The sequence below is a fragment of the Oncorhynchus gorbuscha genome, linkage group LG08 (genome assembly GCF_021184085.1).
Source record: "Oncorhynchus gorbuscha isolate QuinsamMale2020 ecotype Even-year linkage group LG08, OgorEven_v1.0, whole genome shotgun sequence".
NCBI classification, from domain to species: Eukaryota; Metazoa; Chordata; class Actinopteri; order Salmoniformes; family Salmonidae; genus Oncorhynchus; species Oncorhynchus gorbuscha.
Genome location: NC_060180.1, coordinates 24060088 through 24080503, shown reverse-complemented (window position 1 = coordinate 24080503; position 20416 = coordinate 24060088). Strand labels below are relative to the sequence as shown.

Below are 20416 nucleotides of genomic sequence, written 5' to 3'. Positions count from 1 at the left end.
TATACAGAAGAGAGCCCTATTTGGTCAAATACCAAGTCCATATTATGGCAAGAACAGCTCAAATGAGAAACAACAGTCCATCCATTACTTTAAGACATGAAGGTCAGTCGTTATCATTAGTAGGCTTGGTATAGTATCCTTGTATAACTACCCTCGAGCTGTAGGACTAAGAACCCGTCCTGTTTAGTCTTGATGTAGCAGCTTCAGCACGGACAGAGCAATAAACACTAGCTGTGCTGTGGTACCTTTTAGTTGCAGTAGGGAGGAGAGGGAGACGACATGCGCCAGTCACACAGGCACTCGCTGTCAAGAACAGGATGACTCTTTTAGTCAAGGACAGCCAAGAGAGCGAATATTGCCAATAAGTTTGAAAAAATCTAGATTTTTAGGATCAATCCAGTTTTCTGTGTTTGTAGAATGGGTCTTGTCTGCGCAGAGAGAAAGAACCCTGTCTAACCTGCCACAGAGATTGGCACGCTCAGTCAATACTACTGTGTGTCTGTGTGTGAGATACATCTTTCTAACACGTGTAGTCAACCTCCCCTGGCCTACGGCAGCGCACTGTTTTGCGTTCCGGTTGCCATGGCGACGTGGCAGATGTTTCTGTGCCTGGTCGGCGCCATAGCAACTTAAACATTAGTCACAGTGGCTGGCCGATGGTGTTTAATCCTTCATATTCATGGGACTGCCTGGGCTTCAGATGGTAGACTGAGACGGTCCACAGAGCCAGGACCGTTTAAACCCTGGGGGCATTCTGGGATACGTCTCCATCTTGGGAGGCCCCCGTAGTCTATAGAGATGTGTGTTCTGTGAGACGGGAGTGGAATGGGACCCTGGTGGCGATGTGACTGCTCGTCTTTCTGTGTGCTTGGTGCCGGTGTGAATCTGAGGTCCTCCGTGGTTTTACAGTTGTAGTGTTTGTTTTTGTCCTGGCCTGGAATAGATGGACCGTTTGGTCTTCAGTGGAGACACAGCCAGCAGTGTGGCCTCTCTGGACTGTGACACTTCCCCTCGTTCTCTCTTTTAGCATTTTACTATTATTGATAACATCTGTTTATTGTGTGGCTCATGTTTCCCCAAACACCTTTAAAAAAAATTTGAAACAGGAACAAGGGTAAGGGTCAGGAACAAGGGTAAGGGTGGGTGGGAGTATGGATCATTGCTTTCCTGGAAGTGTTGTGGACAGAGTTGGTGGGATATTATCCACACTAAGACATTGTTTTAAAGCATTGCATATACTCCATCATGCGCATTCATTGAAATGTTTTTTTTTTACCCAACCCAAGAATGACAAACCCAATACAAGAATGTGCCATCAACTCATCTGACCTCATTGCCCCAAACTGTGATCCTACACCCTGCTGTATAGCAGTGCATTACCAACGTAACCACTGCAGTACCAACCCAATGAGTGTCCCATCAGATCTGCTCATTCACAACTCTGAGTCTAGAGTGCAACCTGAGGACAGAGCTGACCTCACTGCAGTAAAACTCTAGTGAAAGCCACTAAGGGAGGGCAGTGACCTAACCGCCGTGCGGTGCTGAGCTGGGCCCTCGCTGCGGCCGAGAGTGGGGCAGCTATTTAAGGTGCAAGGCGTTTTGTGTAATCGTTAAATTTCCACTGGGGTTCCTGGTTGGTGGGGGGGGAACTTAATTTAGATGGGACACTTCCTGTTTGCAACGCGCCCATTTCTCAGAAAAGCTAACCTTGTCTCCCAACGTCCTAATTACACAGGGCTGTATCAGTGACCCAAATAGCTGCTTTTCCTCCTGACGACTGGGCAGGCTGCCGGGCCTGGACTGGCGGTGGGTATGAGAGCCTTAAAGAGGGAAAACTGTTGCTGATGCGCTACTGCTACTGTTGTTGATCTGATGCCATTGACTGGAGGGCCCGTGGGGATTATGCAACAGGCTAAGAGAGCAGGGCAATCAAGGAAGTAAGACTATAGAAATATTCAACATTGACATTGGCTGTAACGCTACGTATATTGGTATTGAATCGTTCGGTACGGGGACCTCTGTTCTCACGGTGAAACCCGAGTGAATACATAACACTAGGCCTGTAGGCTCTGCCTACACTGCGTTGTATGCTATTGCCTCGTGAGTAAATCTGAGCTGAAAATAACAACTTTGAAGGCTATTCCGTTACAACAAGTACAGCCTATGCACACAATGTATTCAAAATTCTAATCTTAACTGGCGGATTTCAAACTGTCCTTGTGTGAGGCGCAGCCCGAGAACTTTGTAGGTGGTGGGGTTCGATTAAACCATTGTTTAAAGTTTGGAAACATTTTGGCTTCACAGTTGATTACAACTGCGATTGACAGAGATTGTGGATAAAAAGTGAACAGCATGTTTTCCACTGCTCAACGAGAATAGCCTCTGCAGAGTGTGGAGTGTAGAGCTTGTTGTTGGCCTCCGTGTGTGGCAAAGCAAGTTAGAATAACAATTCTGGAATAAAATGTTTTATGATAACTGTAGGCTACAACGAACAAGAACCAACAGTTAGGCTGCTATTTAAAAATCTGAATAAAGGTATTGTTATTTAACTGTAGGAGAGGAAGAAAGTGCATGCAGACCCAATTTGGCTAGCTAGTGTAGATAGCTATTTTAGCCAATTCGCTTCTCCAGGCTTGATGTAGTCAAGACGGGTGTACTACTTTATCATATTGGATGATAGATATCGAAGCTAGAAGTTAGTCTACAAGCGCAAGTCGGATTGGTTGCTGCCTGTCCCTCCCTTTTGGCTTCTGTTTCACTCGCTCACAGTACACATACCGCAAGGCAACCTCCCTCGTCCTGTATTGGCTATGGTTAATCGAATATCTTACAGATGGACTTTTCTTTTCTGCGAGTCATGACCGCAGTCAAATTCCACGTCGCCGTTGAGTCATTATAACTGGGCTTCTCCAAAACTGTGTTCTGATGCCGCGGATGGTCATTAGTAGCCTACCAGACTTGCAAAGGCCAGTCGCTAGTGGCCTGGTACTCAGCTTTCTTGTCCCCCTAATCGATCGGACATCAATGCAATCAAAAATTAAATCAAACACTTCATGAGAGCCCTAGCATTTAGAGTTCGAACTGAATAGCATCGCCTGTTTTGCAGCGAGATCCAGCTCATCATGGCTGGTTGCTGAATAGATTGAAATAAGTGTTCCTATAAGCGCAAGCCCATGTTGCGCAACATTTCCATAGGTTTTGCAATTGCGTAAGAATTTTTTTTGATGGCCTCTAATTAAAAAGAGGAGGGTCCCATCAGTTTTCTACATACTTGCTATATTTATTTTTCAACTTCCTTAATATTAACCACATTGCTTCGCTTTACAACTGAAGTAGCTTACCTGGCTGGCATGAAAATTGACCGTGGGAAAAGCGTCCTCCGTTCGCTATTCAAGTGCATGCAGATGCCAAGTCTTTTATACCACCTGCCCCTGTTCTGACCGGTGCATGATCAAAACTAATTTCACACACATCATTTAGTATATGTAAAGACGAGATTACATTGAGAATAGTCTGACGGGTGAGAATATTAGCACTTGTGAATGATGCCCAGCGCGTGCCTCGATCACACCTCTGCAGCGTCGTTGCGTTTTGGTACACCAGAAGTACATTCATTTCCAATGGACCGCAGTGTTGCGTTGCAGAGGCAGTTGCGTTGCGTTCTGTGTGGTCCATACGTTGGATTTATCGACCGTATGCTTCAAACTGTATGTATAGACGGCTTGGCAGCAGAAGGTGATTGTTGAACAATTGTTGCACACACATCCAGATGATGCATACGATTTTTCACAATGACACTGTAGGTGTGACCGGAGGCGTAAGGTAAGAAACCGCATGGATTTTTTGTTGTTGTGTAGCCCACAGACGTATGACATAGCCAGATCAGGGCCTAACATGAAGACGACTCAGAATATGCTATTTTGTTCTTCTGAAATGGGAAACATTTTCTTCATATCATGTTTCTTTAGATTTGCCTAAAATAAAGAATGGATTTTTTTTGTGATGGTGTAGGCCATATTAAATGGTTTCATTTGACTTCTTTTAAATGTAGGTTTCCAAACGACCACATCAGTGTAGGCTATGCGTGGACCCAGAAAGTGCTAAACGTATTTATGCTAATTAAAGGTCAATTGCTGTGAGAACTGGCAGTTATTTGCGTGACAGTTACCGGTTGACAAAATTGTCATGACCACCACAGCCTTAGCTGCGCCCCCCCAACCCCACCCCTCTGTCCCTCCCTGTGCCCTCTGTACCACCCCAGGCTTGCATAGTGCCTGGGTCCAGCCTGTGGTAGAGACAGTGTAATGACAGGGCGAGGAGGCCTCAGCCTGCTCCACCCTGCTCTACCTCACCTGGTTTACCCCCACATGTTGACTAACTACACCAACACGTGTGGGCTGTGTTGTTATGCTGTAATGTTATGACGGTTTAGTTAATTACATGACCACATGTCATTTTATGTTGTAGCTAATCACTGACTTATCTGTTTTAATGCTAGTGAAATGTCAATCAAGACTAACTTCTGTGTTTGTTTACCTAACCACTTTAAATCATCCAGAGGAATGAAGAAATGCGTATGGGAACATAACACCACACCCTCTTTCTCTCTTCTTATGCCTCTCTTCCCTTCTACTCTCGCTCTACCTCGCTGTCGCTCTATACCCGCTCTCCTATCCCAGGTGGAGGGGGTGGGCCTGTACTTCCGTCAGCAGCTCCTCCAGTCTCGTCACCGAGGGGCCTTTGAGCTGGCCTACGTGGGCTTTGTACGTCTCACCGACATGCTGCGCAGGTGAGTTAGAGAGACAGAGTGTGCGCACACAAACACACGATCTATCTACATCAATACCAAAGCGCACACTTGGGGAGGTGCAGCTGGGGAGGAATGTGCCCTCCTGTTGTGAAAAGGGCTGCTGTTTTTCCAGGGGCATTGGACCAAGCTGGCCAGATCAAACAATCCACTGTGTAGGATGGGCGGAGGACAAGACACACGCACACACGCACACACACACGCACACACACACGCACACACACACACACACACACACACACACACACACACACACACACACACACACACACACACACACACACACACACACACACACACACACACACACACACACACACACACCCCCTGCCATATCCTAGAGCCCAGTAGAACATAGCAACCCAGAAACAAAACCAAGCTTCAAAAGCTGGGCAGTTAGGCACCCTATAACCAACAACCCCAAAACCCTATTCCGTGTATTTAATCCAGACTACTGTTTCCACCCTAGCACTCTGGCTCACACACACACACACACACCCTTGTTCTGACACCAACCTACAAGAACATTCCCCTTATCAAATCACTCAGGCATTTAGATGAATTTATTCATCATATGCGCTTCGCTTTTGAGAGGGCAAGATGTTCTCCAAAGCTTTTCAGATTCAGGGTTTTACTCTATGGCAGAAAATCGAACTGATGGGAGGTCTGGTCTGGGAGCAGTTTTTAAACGAATAGAATAGAGTTGGGACAATAAACTTAAAATGACCGACACTGACATTGCCTTCCTCTTTCCGAAGCATCTGGCTTACTTACGTCTGTAATTTCCTGTGATTTAGCTACACAACGGTCCTGTAGATTGTTCTAAAACCATAGTTTGGTCAACAGTAATAGACTATACATTATATTGATTCCTGCCATGAAAGTATCTGCCTGTCCCCGTTTTGCTTTCGGCTGATGATTCATTCTCTTGCTGTGGGTGATTCCCTGATCCACCTCTACGCAGACGGCACCATTCTGTATACATCTGGCCCTTCTTTGGACATTGTTAACTAACCTCTAAACAAGCTTCAGTGCCATACAACACTCCTTCCGTGGCCTCCAACTGCTCTTAAATGCAAGTAAAACTAAATGCATGCTTTTCAACCGATCGCTGTCCGCACTACTCTGGACGGTTCTGACTTAGAATATATGGACAACTACAAATACTAGGTGTCTGGCTAGACTGTAAACTCTCATTCCAGACTCACATTAAGCATCTCCAATCCAAAATTAAATCTAGAATCGGCTTCCTATTTCGCAACAAAGCATCCTTCACTCACGCCGCCAAACATACCCTCGTAAAACTGACTATCCTAGCGATCCTCGACTTTGGCGATGTCATTTACAAAATAGCCTCTAACACTCTACTCAGACTGCATCCAGTTTGCTATCACTGTGCCATCCGTTTTGTCACCATAGCCCCATACACCACCCACCACTGCGACCTGTATGCTCTCGTCTGTTGGCCCTCATGACATATTCGTCGCCAGACCCACTGGCTCCAGGTCATCTACAAGTCTTTGCTAGGTAAAGCTCCGCCTTATCTCAGCTCACTGGTCACCATAACAAGACCCACCCGAAGCAAGCGCTCCAGCAGGTTTATTTCACTGGTCATCCCCAAAGCCAACACTTCCTTTGGCCGCCTTCCAGCTCTGCTGCCAATGACTGGAACCAATTTGATGTTGGAGACTTATCACCCTCACTAACTTTAAACATAACCGATCGCTGCAGCTGTACACAACCCATCTGTAAATAGCCCATCCAACTACCTCATCCCCATATTGTTTTGATTAACTTTTTGCACGCCAGTATTTCTACTTGCACATCATCATCTGCACATCTATCACTCCAGTGTTAATTAGCTAAATTGTAATTACTTTGCTACTATGGCCTGTATTTTGCCTTACCACCTCACGCCATTTGCACACACTGTATATAGACTTTTGTTCTGCTGTATTATTGACTGTATATTTACTTATTCCATGTGTAACTCTGTGTTTATGTCGCGCTGCTTTGCTTTATCTTGGCCAGGTCGCAGTTGTAAATGAGAACTTGTTCTCAACTGGCTTACGTGGTTAAATAAAGGTCAAATTAAAAATACTAATTCCCTCTCCTCACTGTGCGCACGGAGGAGGGAGAGATGCGTTCTGAGAAGCGCAAGCATATTGCTTAAAATGCTAAAAAGACCGTTTTCAAAGCAACTACTGATCTAGTTATAGAAAAGATTCACAGCTTTCTGTGAGTATGTCATGTGTTTCTCACCTCTTAATGTTGAGTGCGTGGCACCACTTTACAACCAGAGTAGGCTGAAGTAAGTGTAGATTTGATGCGCCTGCAGAGCCGAGCGGAATGCACCATTTGCTGCCTACATCAAGTAGCCTCGACCAAGAGCTGGAAAGTTTGATCTACATTTACTGATCAATTTAATCAATTAGCCTACATGGCTAGCAGCAATGTATTTAGCGTTTGAAATCTAGTGAATTGTCTTAAGTTCCCACTTCCTCAGGTGGTTAACAATATAGCCTATACCCAGGGGTCTCCCAACAGATCGGTCACTAGCTACGAGTAGCTCGCAGCCCACCTGAGCAGCTCGCAAAACATTTTTTTATTTCACGTGTTCCACCGCAAACTGTCATGAACATATCACAAGTATCAGACACCCGCCTACTATCCAATCGAATCCACGTTGACATTATTGCAACCCTAGTGAAGCACAATTAGATTCAAAAGTAAAGCATCTGGCAATTAATTTCCCTTGTAAGTCTGTGGTTCGAGTTTGTCTATCATTTACTTTGTGTAGGCTGTTAGTGATAATGGTAACTGTCTTCAGGGTAGACAGACTTTGCCCAAAACCTTCTCAATTTACATGTCAACTGCAAAGTAACTGGCAGAATAATATCATGTTTGTTTGTATCATTCAGGTGGGCTTTTGTTTGCAAACTCTTGCAAAATGCACAATTTAAAAGGTTATTTTTCAATAATTTATTTTGCCCTCAAATTGTCTTCTGATGTTATTTAAGCATTGACATGGGCACAGAAATGGAATTGTTCCTCTGTAAATAATTGTCATTTTTAGAGTGGAAAAACAAAACAAAAAACAGGAAAAATACAACGGAGGAAACTGAGTCTCGGGAAAATACAGTGTGTCTATTTGAAAGCTATGGGAAAATGAATAAGTAGCTCAGGGCATGTTTCCTCATTTAAAAGTAGTTAGGTCTGATAAACTATTCTGGAACAGCAATACACTCTGTCAGAGAGAGTTAGTTACATGACTAAAGAACCGCAACGTAGTCGCTTTTAGGATTTTAGTTAAACAATGTTTTTGTGTGAGTGCATTATACAGCTTAATGCCACATACAGGATATTTGCAAGATATTATGTGTTCGTGCGTGTGTTCTGTAAATGTTTTTGACATCGCCGTTCAGCCGTGGCTAATTAAGAGCCTCTAATGAGATTTTATTTATTTATTTTTTGTTAGGAGTGGAAGCAGAACCCTGCAGCAGCTGCCTGGTCGCTGGCTCACGGAGGTCCTACAGGAGGTCAAGTCCAGCGACCCCTCCTCCAAACTGTGTGCCACGCGCCGCAGCGCAGGCATCCCATTCTACATCCAGGTGTGTGTTTATGTTTGGAAAGGAAATTCTTGGCATGCCACTAAAGCAGTCATCCTTCTCTGTCTCTCTGTATGTTTCTGTCTGTCATTATCACATATTAGCGGGGGGAGAGGGAACCTTTGGGGAGAGTGGTGGTCGGGAGGGAGAGAATGGGGGAGGATGTGGACTGCGGGAGAGGAAGGGAGAGAGATTGAAGATTAAGTAGGTACTGTGAGGTAGCAAGAGAAGAGAGCGATATTAGGGAGAGGGTAAAGAGAGGAGGCTGATCTCTGCACCTTGGCAGGCTTGTGCATTCCATTCCTGCGGTGAAATCCGGAAAGGGCTGGCCGGTGTGCTGCTGGCCTGGGACAGACGTCACAGGAACCAGCCCAGACTCTCTGCCCCCAGGCCAGAGACACAGCTGTCTCTCATCAGCACCCACAGCCGGCCAGCACGCGGATGATGTCACCACGCCATGTTTGTACAAAGGCTTGTGTTACTTAATGACTGTAGTGGCAGTGATCCCAATTCTGATCCTTTGCCTAATTTAAGGGCAAAAGAGCTGATCTATTGGTTAAAACACCAATTAGTGCTCCAAAAGTTCTGAATGGGGCTACCTGTGTAAACGTAGCCCAAGTGACTTTTCCTTGTCTCTTTTCCCTCTGCACCAATGGCAACACAGTGGAGATCTGTCAGAGGGCCGCTATTCCATGAACCAGTTACTTCCTGATTAGTGCTGCTGCTGAAGGAAAGGATGCTTTTATAGTCCAGACTATTAGCATGCAGGCTGACACACCATCTGTGGCCTGTCTGACCTCATTGTGTCGGTCTTGTCTCCTGTCCAGGCCCTGTTGTCATCCGAGCCCAAGTCGTCCAGCTGCAGCCTGTTGAAGATGACCATGAGAGAGCTGACCGCCCTGGCCATGCCCTCTCCTGACAGAGCCACTGACCAGACCACTGTCCCTCAGGTACTAAACACAAATGCTGAACACAGTTTGTCACCTGAGGCAACAATTACAGGAGGGATCACGCGTTACAATGTGGTTGTAATTGAATTCGGTTCTACCTGAGCTTGTCGATTTTGGAATCCTCCCTGGGTGACATTTTGGACCGTTTTGAGATTCTGAGCCTAGCACTGATTCAGTACAGTAACTATAGGCTAAGTGCCTATACTGTATCCCAGGGGTTGTGGGTTTCGATTCCCCCTGGGGCCACCCACACGGAAAATGTATGCACGCATAACTAAGTCACTTTGGATAAAGGCCTCTGCTAAATATCAAATTGCATAATATACATTGTAGCGGTTACATATATGATTGCACGTGCAGTATAGTGACGTCCCTGTTTGTCTCTCCAGGTTCATGCTCTCAACATCCTGAGAGCTCTGTACAGAGACACTCGTCTGGGGGAGAACATCATTCCCTTTGTCTCGGAGGGAATGCAGGCTGCTGTCCTGGGCTTCACCTCCCCCGTCTGGGCTGTGAGTCCCCCCCCGTCCTCTCCACTCTGAATCTGTCCTGCAAGACGATACCACCCACTCCTCTTCGTCATCCCTCGTCTGACTGTCCTGCAAGATGATAGTCTTCTGAATGTCATCTCTCTTCTTCCCCTTCTCTCTCCGTCTCAGGTGAGGAACTCCTCCACCCTGCTCTTCAGCACTCTGATCACAAGGATCTTTGGAGTGAAGAAAGGGAAGGACGAGCACTCCAAAGAGAACAGGTCTGGATCCCTAGCGAGTCTCCTAGACAACAGTTCTGACTGCCGTAGTAAAGCAGCAGTATCCCACACCTGCTTTCTCACCCTCAGTCCTTCTCTATTGGACCTTTGCTAACATATTTTAGTGCAAATCTCCCGTTGGCATTTATGCACAGTTTATACACAAAAGCCAAAGGGTATTGTGAGTTATGATTTGACCTTTGATCTCTACCTGGCATGTTGTGCTCTGCCCTGTGGATTATCTCCCGTGCCAGCAGGGGGCAGTGTGTCCACACCAGGCAGGCCTCCCCTCGGCCCCAGGTCAAAATTCCTCAGGCCTACTCTACTCTCTCGTTCTCTCTTTGCTTGAAGAGTATGGCAGGAACATAGTTGAATGCTGCTATTCCCTGCAAGACTCTCACACTGTCTTCAGAGGGGATAGATGCTCTGCACTCTCCAACTCCCCTTCTGCTTTCCTTCTCTTTTACCCCCGTTCTGCTCTTTCACTCTCTCATGCTTTTTCTCAGTGTGATATCCAGGACTCTTGGCTCTGGAATGATTTTGACATTTTGTTTCAATCAAGTCTAGTGCATGTAGGCTACATTGTACACCCATCTACAGATGGACATGCACGATCAGTGGCACACAATCACACAAAACAGACATGCTCTCTCTCTCTCTCCCCCCAGCATTACACCTCCACCAGTTGACAGCAAAGCTCCTGTTGTCTAGCACCGACCTCCCACACCCCTACGTGCTCTCCAGTCATTGCTCCACTGGCCTTCATTTCTGACCTGTGTGTGTTTGTTACTGTGTGGGGGAGGGTAGTCTTTGACAGGACCCCTTGCAGCGCTCAGTCTGTTCACCCTCCACCCTACTCGACTGTCATCAATCCCCACTCACTCCAGATGTGACCTCTGTCCATACCCACAATGCAGTCCTTAGACAGTGGGGGGGCGCTCGCTCGACTCTGTCCCGTGAAGGGCGAGATTAGCCGCCGAGGACAGCTCCGAGCGAGTGCCTCGTCAGAACACTGCATTGTGGATATGGACAGAAAGTTCACATTTTGAGTGAGTGGAGATTGGAGAGAGAGAGAGAGGGAGAGAGAGGGAGAGAGAGGGAGAGAGAGAGGGAGAGAGAGAGGGAGAGAGAGAGGGAGAGAGCAAAAGGGTAGGTAGAGACTTGCTGAGGCTTAGAGGAAAGGGTTTGATTGCTTGTTTACAGTGATAGTCTTACAGTCCTGGGTTAAAAGCCCGTTCCTGTGTAGATGCTGTGTGTGTGATAGGGTTATTTTGAGCTCTTATCCACAGTGACAGGTACCCATGGGGGCAGAGGAGTTGATCTGAAGACATTTTTTTCCTTCTCATGATGAAGTCCAATCAAGGTCGTTTTGGCCCGTCCAACCGCACAGTCTGTTTTCATTTAGTTTAATTTGCTTGTGTGGCCAGAAGCCTTCTGATCCCTCCGGGCCAAGTCAATTGTTTTTGGAGGCTTTTTATTTACTTTTTCGCTGTATGTTAGTCTGTCATGTTGTTGCTGTGTGCACGCATATGTGTGGGAGCGAGAAAGACGTGTGTCTGTGTGTGTCTGTGTGTGTCTGTGTGTGTCTGTGTGTGTCTGTGTGTGTCTGTGTGTGTCTGTGTGTGTCTGTGTGTGTCTGTGTGTGTCTGTGTGTGTCTGTGTGTGTCTGTGTGTGTCTGTGTGTGTCTGTGTGTGTCTGTGTGTGTCTGTGTGTGTCTGTGTGTGTCTGTGTGTGTCTGTGTGTGTGCGTGTGTCTGTGTGTGTGCGTGTGTGTGTGTGTGTGTGTGTGTGTGTGCGTGTGTGTGTGTGCTGTGTCTATACTACTCTTGTGTTCTGGGTCTGGCTCGTGTTATTACTGTGATTATTTGGCTGTGTGTTCTGGCTACAGTCGATGCGTTGTGACAGGTGTCCACTCCAATGGCTGGCTGGTTGCTGGTCTGTTTGGTCAGACTGCTGTGTGTGTGTGTGTTGGGTTGGCTCCCATGGCTCCAGTGGAGGTGAAGTGTGTCAGACCCGTCAGGCCAGCTGACCACTGGCCTGTGTGTGTGTGTTGGGTTGGCTCCCATGGCTCCAGTGGAGGTGAAGTGTGTCAGGCCAGCTGACCACTGGCCTGTGTGTGTGTGTGTACGTTAGATTTATTTGTACGACGTTTGAATCTGAAGGTGATTGTTTGTTGGGTTTTATAATATGGTTATTTGTTTTTTTTCTTATATCCGTTCGGCGTCTGGATTTTATTTGGGTAACACTCCTCAAAGTTCATAGACTTTTGCTCTGCAAACACAAGCCAACAGCTACAGTATATCAGTGTTCTCAGTCGTCACCCTTTCTCTCTCCTGCTTTTGTTAAGTCATTGTTATTTTGTGAGGCCTGCCCCGGCAGGCAGATGAGACGGAGCTTGTCCTCAGACACCTTCACCCCCACTGACCCTGACCTGGCTAATCTGCCCAGACATGACCTTTAACCTCTGACCCCATGAAAGGGTCGAGTGGAGGAGTGAGACGTCCCACTGAGAGGGCCTCATTATGGAGAGAGAGAGGGAGGAGAGGAGAGGCCTGTTTGTCTACTGTTAGTCCTCTGCCATCTCTAAGGCCCTCTTCTTCGAATACTTAGAAGTGCAAGTCAATCTTGTAGGTAGCCGGGTTTTTATCTCCCTATGAGATAGCTGACATCTTAGAAAAGCCTCAAGGCTTACAGAAGGAAGACGAGTCGTACCGTTGCAAGGAGTTAGTGTGTGTGCATTCGCGCAGCCGCTTGTGCATGTGTCTAGAGGTCAAAGGTGATTTACGTGAATAGGTCAGAGGCATGCAATCGACCGGTTTTGTAGGCATGTCCTCGTCTGCTCTACCGTTTTATGTGTTCCTGCCGCTCAACCTGGCAGGAAGACTACGTTAACCCTAAGTGAAAGAATACAGGTCTTTGTGCAACATGTAACTTCTACCCCGTTGGCCCACCTCAGTCGCAATCGGGGGAGCGTTTTCCGTGTTGCGCGTTGACGCTGCCGCCACATGCGGGCCCCACCGACACAACAGACACACCTCGTTACCTTGACGGTGCCCCGGCTCTCACTCGGACCAGGCCTGGTGGGGAGGGAGGGAGGGAGGGAGGAAAGGAGAGAGGGGTGTATCCCTTTTGGGGGGGGGAGTATTTGTCGCAGTTTTGGCGGAAGTTTATGTGAGCTCTGCTCTTTACGTTGTTGGGTTACTCTGTTTGACTTTGTAGGCTAACCTAACTGTTCCGTCCCCTTACGTTGTTGGGTTACGCTGTTTGGCTTTGCAGGCTAACCTAACTGTTCTGTCCCCTTACGTTGTTGGGTTACTCTGTTTGGCTTTGCAGGCTAACCTAACTGTTCTGTCCCCTTACGTTGTTGGGTTACTCTGTTTGGCTTTGCAGGCTAACCTAACTGTTCTGTCCCCTTACGTTGTTGGGTTACTCTGTTTGGCTTTGCAGGCTAACCTAACTGTTCCGTCCCCTTACGTTTCAGGGCACTTGATTTAGTTAGCCTTTTACAAAAAAAAAAAAAAAAAAAAAAATATTGGCTTGATGTGAATGGTGGCATTTAGCTTTTGGAGATTACACTGCCAAAGTTCAATGTTGTCAGTTTATGCATAGAATGCCGTTCACACGCAGGCACGCACACTTTTCCCCCTTACACACACACACACACACACACACACACACACACACACACACACACACTACCCCCCTCCAAACATGCACATAAAGTGACTAAGTCAGACTAGTGTCCACAGTACATTTATTTCCAGACACGCTGCTTGCCTTGCCTGTCTTGGGGATAAACAAACGATGCAGGCTGAAATGAAGTGTGTTTCCCTCTGGGTCTGGGGTGGTTGCTAGTTGGCATGAGCCTCCTGAGAAGCCGACCCTGCTGGCCGGCTCCTAATTAGCTTTTTATTGGCTTGTAATGCTTTGAAATGGAAGGAAGTGGTTTAGAAGCCAGACAGCGCTGGAGAGGTTGTTTTCTTTCTCTATACAAGTGTGTTTCTCTCTCTCCTTTGCTTTTCTCTGCACAGGGAACTTATGTAATTATCAAATGGTTTACAGAGCTGAGTAGGGTGCACCCACTGCTGATGTTACACAACTGTTCAAATAAGACAGATGTATTTAGTATGTGGCTGAAGATGTTTTACTGTACACAGATACATCAGTTGAAATACTCCTGTACAACTTCTCTCCTCCTCATCCCTCTTTCCTTCTCCCTAGGATGACGGGCCGGGAGTTCTTCACTCGTTTCCCGGCGCTCTATCCCTTCCTCCTGAGCCAGCTGGAGGAGGCTGCAGCGTCGGTGGACAGGTGAGAGTTAAGGTTCAAGCTACGCCGAGAGGGACGTTCATGTCTGATTCACACTACAGAGGGGACTTGAGAGGACAAGCTGAGCTGTGCTGGCCTGGTTCCACATCCACCAGAAAGTTAATTGAATTTGATGGAAAATAAAATCCAATATACAAGCCAGTACAGTATACTGTGAGCTCCACATTATTTGCCATTTATTTCTGATAGACAGTAAATAATCTGAAACACAACCAAAACAAATAGAAAAGGCATCCAACAAATGTGTAGAGTCACAAGCTTGATGTAGTCATTGTGTGTTAGGAATATGGGACCAAATACTGAACTTTTTACTACTTTAATACACCTAAATGAACTTTTGGTGTATTGTGTAGTGTGCTGCAAATTCTAAGCAGTTCACCCGATATGGATGAAAATACCCTCAAATTAAAGCTGACAGCAGCCTTGTCTTCTCTTCCTCTTCTCACCCTCCTCTGGTTTCTGTGGGACACGAAATGAAACCCTTGCTTCATTAGGCCCGTGAAGCTCGTTAAGGTTATTGGCTGGGCTGATGGACAGTTTCCTGGGAGAGATGGACCGATTCGGAGGAGGAATGGGCAGACTCCTCCACTCTCTGGAAGATTATTGGCCTTCTTATCTCTACCAGTTAGCTTCCCCCTAAAAGCTTTTGGACTGTGAACAGGCTCTCCAGTCAATGTTATCTTAATATGGATCAAATGAATTGGATGCTTTTTCAGACTCTCTTCCTCCCTCCCTCTATATTGTTCTCTCTCTTGTTCTATCACTCTCACCTTTCACTCGCAGTCCCTCCATTGCCTCGTAGAAGTCATTAAGTTTCCTACGAAACTAAACCCTCGGCCCCCTCAACCTCCAAATAGAAAGACCGGGACTGTAAACTTCTCTCAGATGTGTACCGTCTGTTTAGGTCATATAACACAGTCGGTGATGGAGCAGAGCTGGGTCGTCTGCTCTGTGGAGCCCGTACAGGGCGTGGTGCAGTGCTTCACAGTAAGAGGCGTGACAAACCAGAGCTTCCCAGGCCCAACTCCATCCAGACACATCTCCCCTCTTCTCTTCTATTAACCTGCCCGCTTGTCAGTCCTACTCTGACATCAGGGTAATTTGCGAGGCTCGTGAACTCTTTTACCTCCCTCTACCCTCACTTTCTCTTTCCTCTCATTTCCTGTTACCCTTTTTTTCTTTATCCCCCTCCCCTTACCTTTCATCGCCATCACTCCCCCTCTCTCTCTGTCCCTCTCAATCCCTCCATCTCTTGTAGTGTTGTCATGACACCAGAATTTTGACTTCGATGCCAGGTTTATTATCATAATACTTGATGCCACGACGATGCTAAAACGATAGCAAAAAGAGACCACGGCATAAAAAAAGAGGCCATTTTAGCCAAAGTCACAGAATGGCACTTGATCCAGACAGAAACTCGGCTGCTGCTCTGTTCAATCGTTGGTCGTTTTAGTTCAACTACATTTGAGTTGTCTCATGTCAACATTCTTCAGACAGCTGTATATGCATTAATGAATCAATTATACATTCGTACAATCAATGTGGTTTTTACCAATCTAACTACACAACAAAAATGGTAATCATGTATTGTAATGGTAAATCTCTGATAAATTGACTTTGGCTGATTTTCATGAGGCTACAGAGGACAATCTGTTTCCCTTCCATTTGGGACTTTAAAAAAATAAATAAAAGCTCTGTCTCGTAACAAGCAATGATGTCGGAGCGCAGTCAGTTGGCTAAGACAATAGATCATCTTTGGGAGAGACGTGAGTGAGACCGAGTAAGTGGATTAATAACGTTTTTGGTGGCAATCGGCATGTTTTGCGTTATGGTTTGAAAGTACAAGGTTGGTGAATTGGCTTGATCTGTCAGCTAGAAAGGGAAGTTAGCCTGCAAAGCCTGAAGCCACCAGTATCTTCTTGTGTTGTAAAGTTCTCTAGCCTCCATGGCCATGTATGTTTTGCGAACAGTAATTAACGGTTTCAACGTTTCCTAGCGATGTGCCGTGTCAAGTTATTCAAGTGTGTTAACTTTGTCCGGCATGAGTAGGGAACTAACCTGATGCAGCCTAGAATCCCAGTGGAGGCTAGCAATGAGTAAGTGGAGCCGGTACGGTGCGGGCCACAGTAAGGGTGTCGGCAGCGCGGGTTGACAGGCTTGCTCTGTGAGCCAAATTAGTACTGAAATGTGAAAACAATTACTAAACCACTCTTTCTCTGTATTCAATTCAAATGGCATTATTGGGAAGCATTTGTTTGCATTGCCAAAGCAAGTGAAAATAGATAAACAAAAGTCAAATGAAGTGTAAACATTACACTCACAAAAGTTCCAAAGGAATAGAGTCATTTCAAATGTCATGTCTTTCTACAGTGTTGCAACGATGTGCAAGTAGTTAAAGTACGAAAGGGAACATAAATCAACATAAAATATGGGTTGTATTTACAATGGTGTTTGTTCTTCACTGGTTGCCCTTTTCTTGTGGCAGCAGGTCTCTCTCTTTCTCCGTCCGTCTCCAGCAGAGCTTCATATGTTAACAATTCCTCTCTGGTGCTACATGACATCACTCGTGGCCGCGCCTGACTGAAATCGGATGCTAAACACATTACGCAGGGCCGTAATTAGCGGACTGTAACATTTCCTAATGCTTGGCCAGGCCATCCCAGAGGAGCCGGTGGTTGGGAGGGGGTTGTATTGTTGAATGGAATAATGAAAAGCATAAGGCCCAGCTGGCAGTGGGGTGGAAGGGGTTCTGGTTTGGGACCTTCTATGGCCTTTGCTTTCTTTCATCCACTTTTTTCTCTCTAGGTGTTTCAGATTGACATTGCCAACCATGAAATAGTTACCACTGGCTCACAGGGACGGTTTTTATTCGGAGTCGGGAGAGCGTAGGGAGATGTAGGATTAGAGTGGAAGAGATACAGGGGCTAGTAGGAGAGATGGATTGAAATGGGAAGAAACTACAGTAGAGGTGTGTAAAGGTTGTCTGAACACAATAGCATGCTTGCACAATGAGCCCGTCACCCCAGATGGGTCATTGATAAGTAAAGCATTACAATGAAGCTCACCGACTCTCACTTTCTGCCCCCCCCCCCCCCCCCCTTTTTCTAGGGGATCCTTTCATTGTTTTTCCTTGCTCTCTTTTTTTAAAAATGACCCCACCCCGTCCATTTTCTTACATGAAGGTGAAGTCAAATGTTTAATCTCGGCAAGCCAAAACCAAACCTCGCGTCTGGATACTGGATTTGTTTCTGGGACAGGAGGACGTTACTTTGGGACTAATGCGAGTGACGACAAAAAAACGAGAACAAAACAAAGCCCTTCCAACTGTGGGGGCACCTCTGTGACATCTCAAAACCAGTGCAAAACCAGCACACCGGAATCATCTTTGTGATGATCACAGCCCGATAAGACATAACATTTTTATGTTTCAGTCACGAGAGACCAAATGCTGTTAAATCCGTGTACCCCAAGTATTACAGATGGCGGATAATAACTGAATCTCTCTGTTCCAGTGACAGGGGTCAGGTGATTCTGCACCCCAGCCTGTTCCTGTTGCTGCTGGTGTTGGGGCGTCTCTTCCCCTCGCCCATGGACGGGTCTTCTTCCCCCCTGGGCCTAGCCCCCTTCATGCCTTTCATCATCAGGTAAGGACACACACACACACACAGCTATTGGATGTTAGAACTCACATGAGGTACTGTCATTCACTGTCCTCCTCCCACTGTGATTAGCTAAAGTCATACTCTTTTGGATCACACATGGGCCACTGTGTTCCGTTGATACTGTACACGATAAGGTAGGTCACCCAGTATGTTTTGGCATATCTGTGTAGACGGTACCACACCGGAACAATGTCTTATCTACATCTAACCAACCATAGCTGTCCCCAACCCTAACGGTGCCAAGAATAGACCTCACTTCTGGTCTAAAGTATTTATGACAGTGTTTAGTCGGGTGTGGAGGCTGCGTGTCTGTCTGTGAGTGTGTGTGTGTGTGTGTGAGAGTGTGTGTGCTCGTGCCAAAGGATGCATGTGTGAGGGTACTCGTGTACTCGCCACGTCTCACGGCGTTCCCAGATTCCCACTCCCTTATCGCTGCTGCTCTGACCGTGTCGTGTGTGTGGGGGGGGTTGGGGGGGTCCGGGCAGACTCATGGGAAACTGCGGATCTGCTCGCACATTCTTCTCATTTCTTGGAGCTGGAAGAAAAGGCGTAAAAATATTATTGGAACATGTTCCCCCGCAGCACCTGCAAACCGCCCAGGAGCCGGAGGCCACGCCCATCCATATCACAGTCGTATGAAGTATTTTTCCGCCAATAAAGTAGTACTCAGCAAAATCTGTACTAGTATGAAAATACAAGTGCAAGTCTGTTTTTATGGGCTGGGGGACAGAAGTCTTATTTAAGATGCTCTTTTGAAGAGGTTCTCCCTTAGACCAGTGTAACCCCAAAAGTACTCTTCAACTTCTGCTTCAGCCCTAAATGAGTTGAATGAGGTATGTTTGTCCCAGGCTCCAACAGAAATGTGTGCTGTTGGGGCTGCTCCAGGACTGGAGCTGGGAAACACTGCCGTAGACCATAAGTAGGCAGGGAGGACGAGGAGAGGAGGGCTGTGTGTGTTCGGTGCCTGGGACAGAGGGAGGACAGGGTCAGGGAGGACAGGGCCTTGAGGTTGGAATGCTCTGTGACCGGCCAGATAACGTTCAGCGGAGGAGCTGACGCATGCACACACACACACTCCCAAGTGCACACAGTTCCACTGTAATAACCACTGAATGAGAAAAAGCTGTCTGAAGACATAATGATACCCTCTAAGATGTTATGCAACAGGACACTGACCAAGCTGCTTTACTCTGTGAGTAGGGTCTCACTTTGTTGTGTTCTAGTATGTTTTATGGTGTTTGTCCTGAAAGATTTAAACCCCTATTTATTTCCCCCTCGATGTATTGTATGCTTTGTGCTCAGTCACCTCTCTGGCTCAACTCCCTATGTTGCCTGATGGATAGAGGATTGCTGGTCTGGTACAGTGGGGGTTAACCGCTCCAAGGCCAGAGTGCTGGCTGGCTGGTTCTTGTCAGTGGAGGTATGCAGTGCACATCCCCCTCAAATGAAACCCACATGTTGAGGATGTTAAATATAGCAGGGCCCTGGCGGCTCTGGTTCAGGCCTTGTCTCTCTCTCTCTCTCTCTCTCCCCCCCCAGGCGCGTGTGGATGTGTCTGGGAGGGTGATAACGATCTGCCACCTCCTCCCCTACCTCCAGGACTTATCTCCACTCTTATCCCAGCAGTCTTAATCCACCTTTCCATCCCGATCTCCTGCCATCCGTCTCATCCCCAGCTCCCTTCCTCTGATTTGCCTCTCTGACCGATCTCACCATCTCTTGCGTTCCTCTATCGGCTCAGCCTTGCCCTCGTCAGTAAGGGTGATAGGGTGGCAATATTTCCCCCATCCCTCCCTACCCGTGACTCCCTCCATCTGTGGAAGATGAACAGACTGTTTTCGTTCTCTCTCTCCCTCTCTTTGTGCCCCTGGCTGACTGGCACAGTTTCTGACTAACCTGATACCATTTATCGTTTTTCCACTATCCAGACCAAGCGTCTCTAACTCTGCATGTCCTTCCTCCCTCCCTCTGTTCCTCCCTCTCTCTTTCTCGCTGTGGTCTCCTCTGCCGATCTCATTTCACTGTAACAGTCAGTATCCATTCCTCCCTAACGGGCTCCATTAAGGCTCAGAGTGGAGCTAGTTTAGTGTTAACAGAGACAGTCACTAGGGAGGAAACTGGACTGCCAGGACACAAATGAGCCCCAGATGCCCCCACTGGCCCTCCCCTCCTCTGGGCTGGTGTTTAGAGCAGATCTCCGTCCCCCCGTCCCCAGTCTGTGTCCTGACCCCCTGGAGACGGCTTCGGACGGCCCTGTTTCTAAAATTACACCCCTCCAAATGGTCATTTCCTCTACAAAGAGTTTTAATGGG

General features: G+C 46.9%; 1 protein-coding gene across 1 annotated transcript in view; it reads left to right on the top strand.

The window, feature by feature from the left end:
- thada (THADA armadillo repeat containing) overlaps positions 1-20416 on the top strand; it is a 121990-nt gene that overhangs the window by 19082 nt on the left and 82492 nt on the right. The window contains exons 22-28 of the mRNA XM_046358893.1: positions 4680-4789; positions 8286-8418; positions 9243-9365; positions 9755-9877; positions 10025-10116; positions 14335-14424; positions 17955-18086. Coding sequence (XP_046214849.1) covers positions 4680-4789; positions 8286-8418; positions 9243-9365; positions 9755-9877; positions 10025-10116; positions 14335-14424; positions 17955-18086 — 803 coding nt within the window. The remainder of the gene's footprint in view (positions 1-4679; positions 4790-8285; positions 8419-9242; positions 9366-9754; positions 9878-10024; positions 10117-14334; positions 14425-17954; positions 18087-20416) is intronic.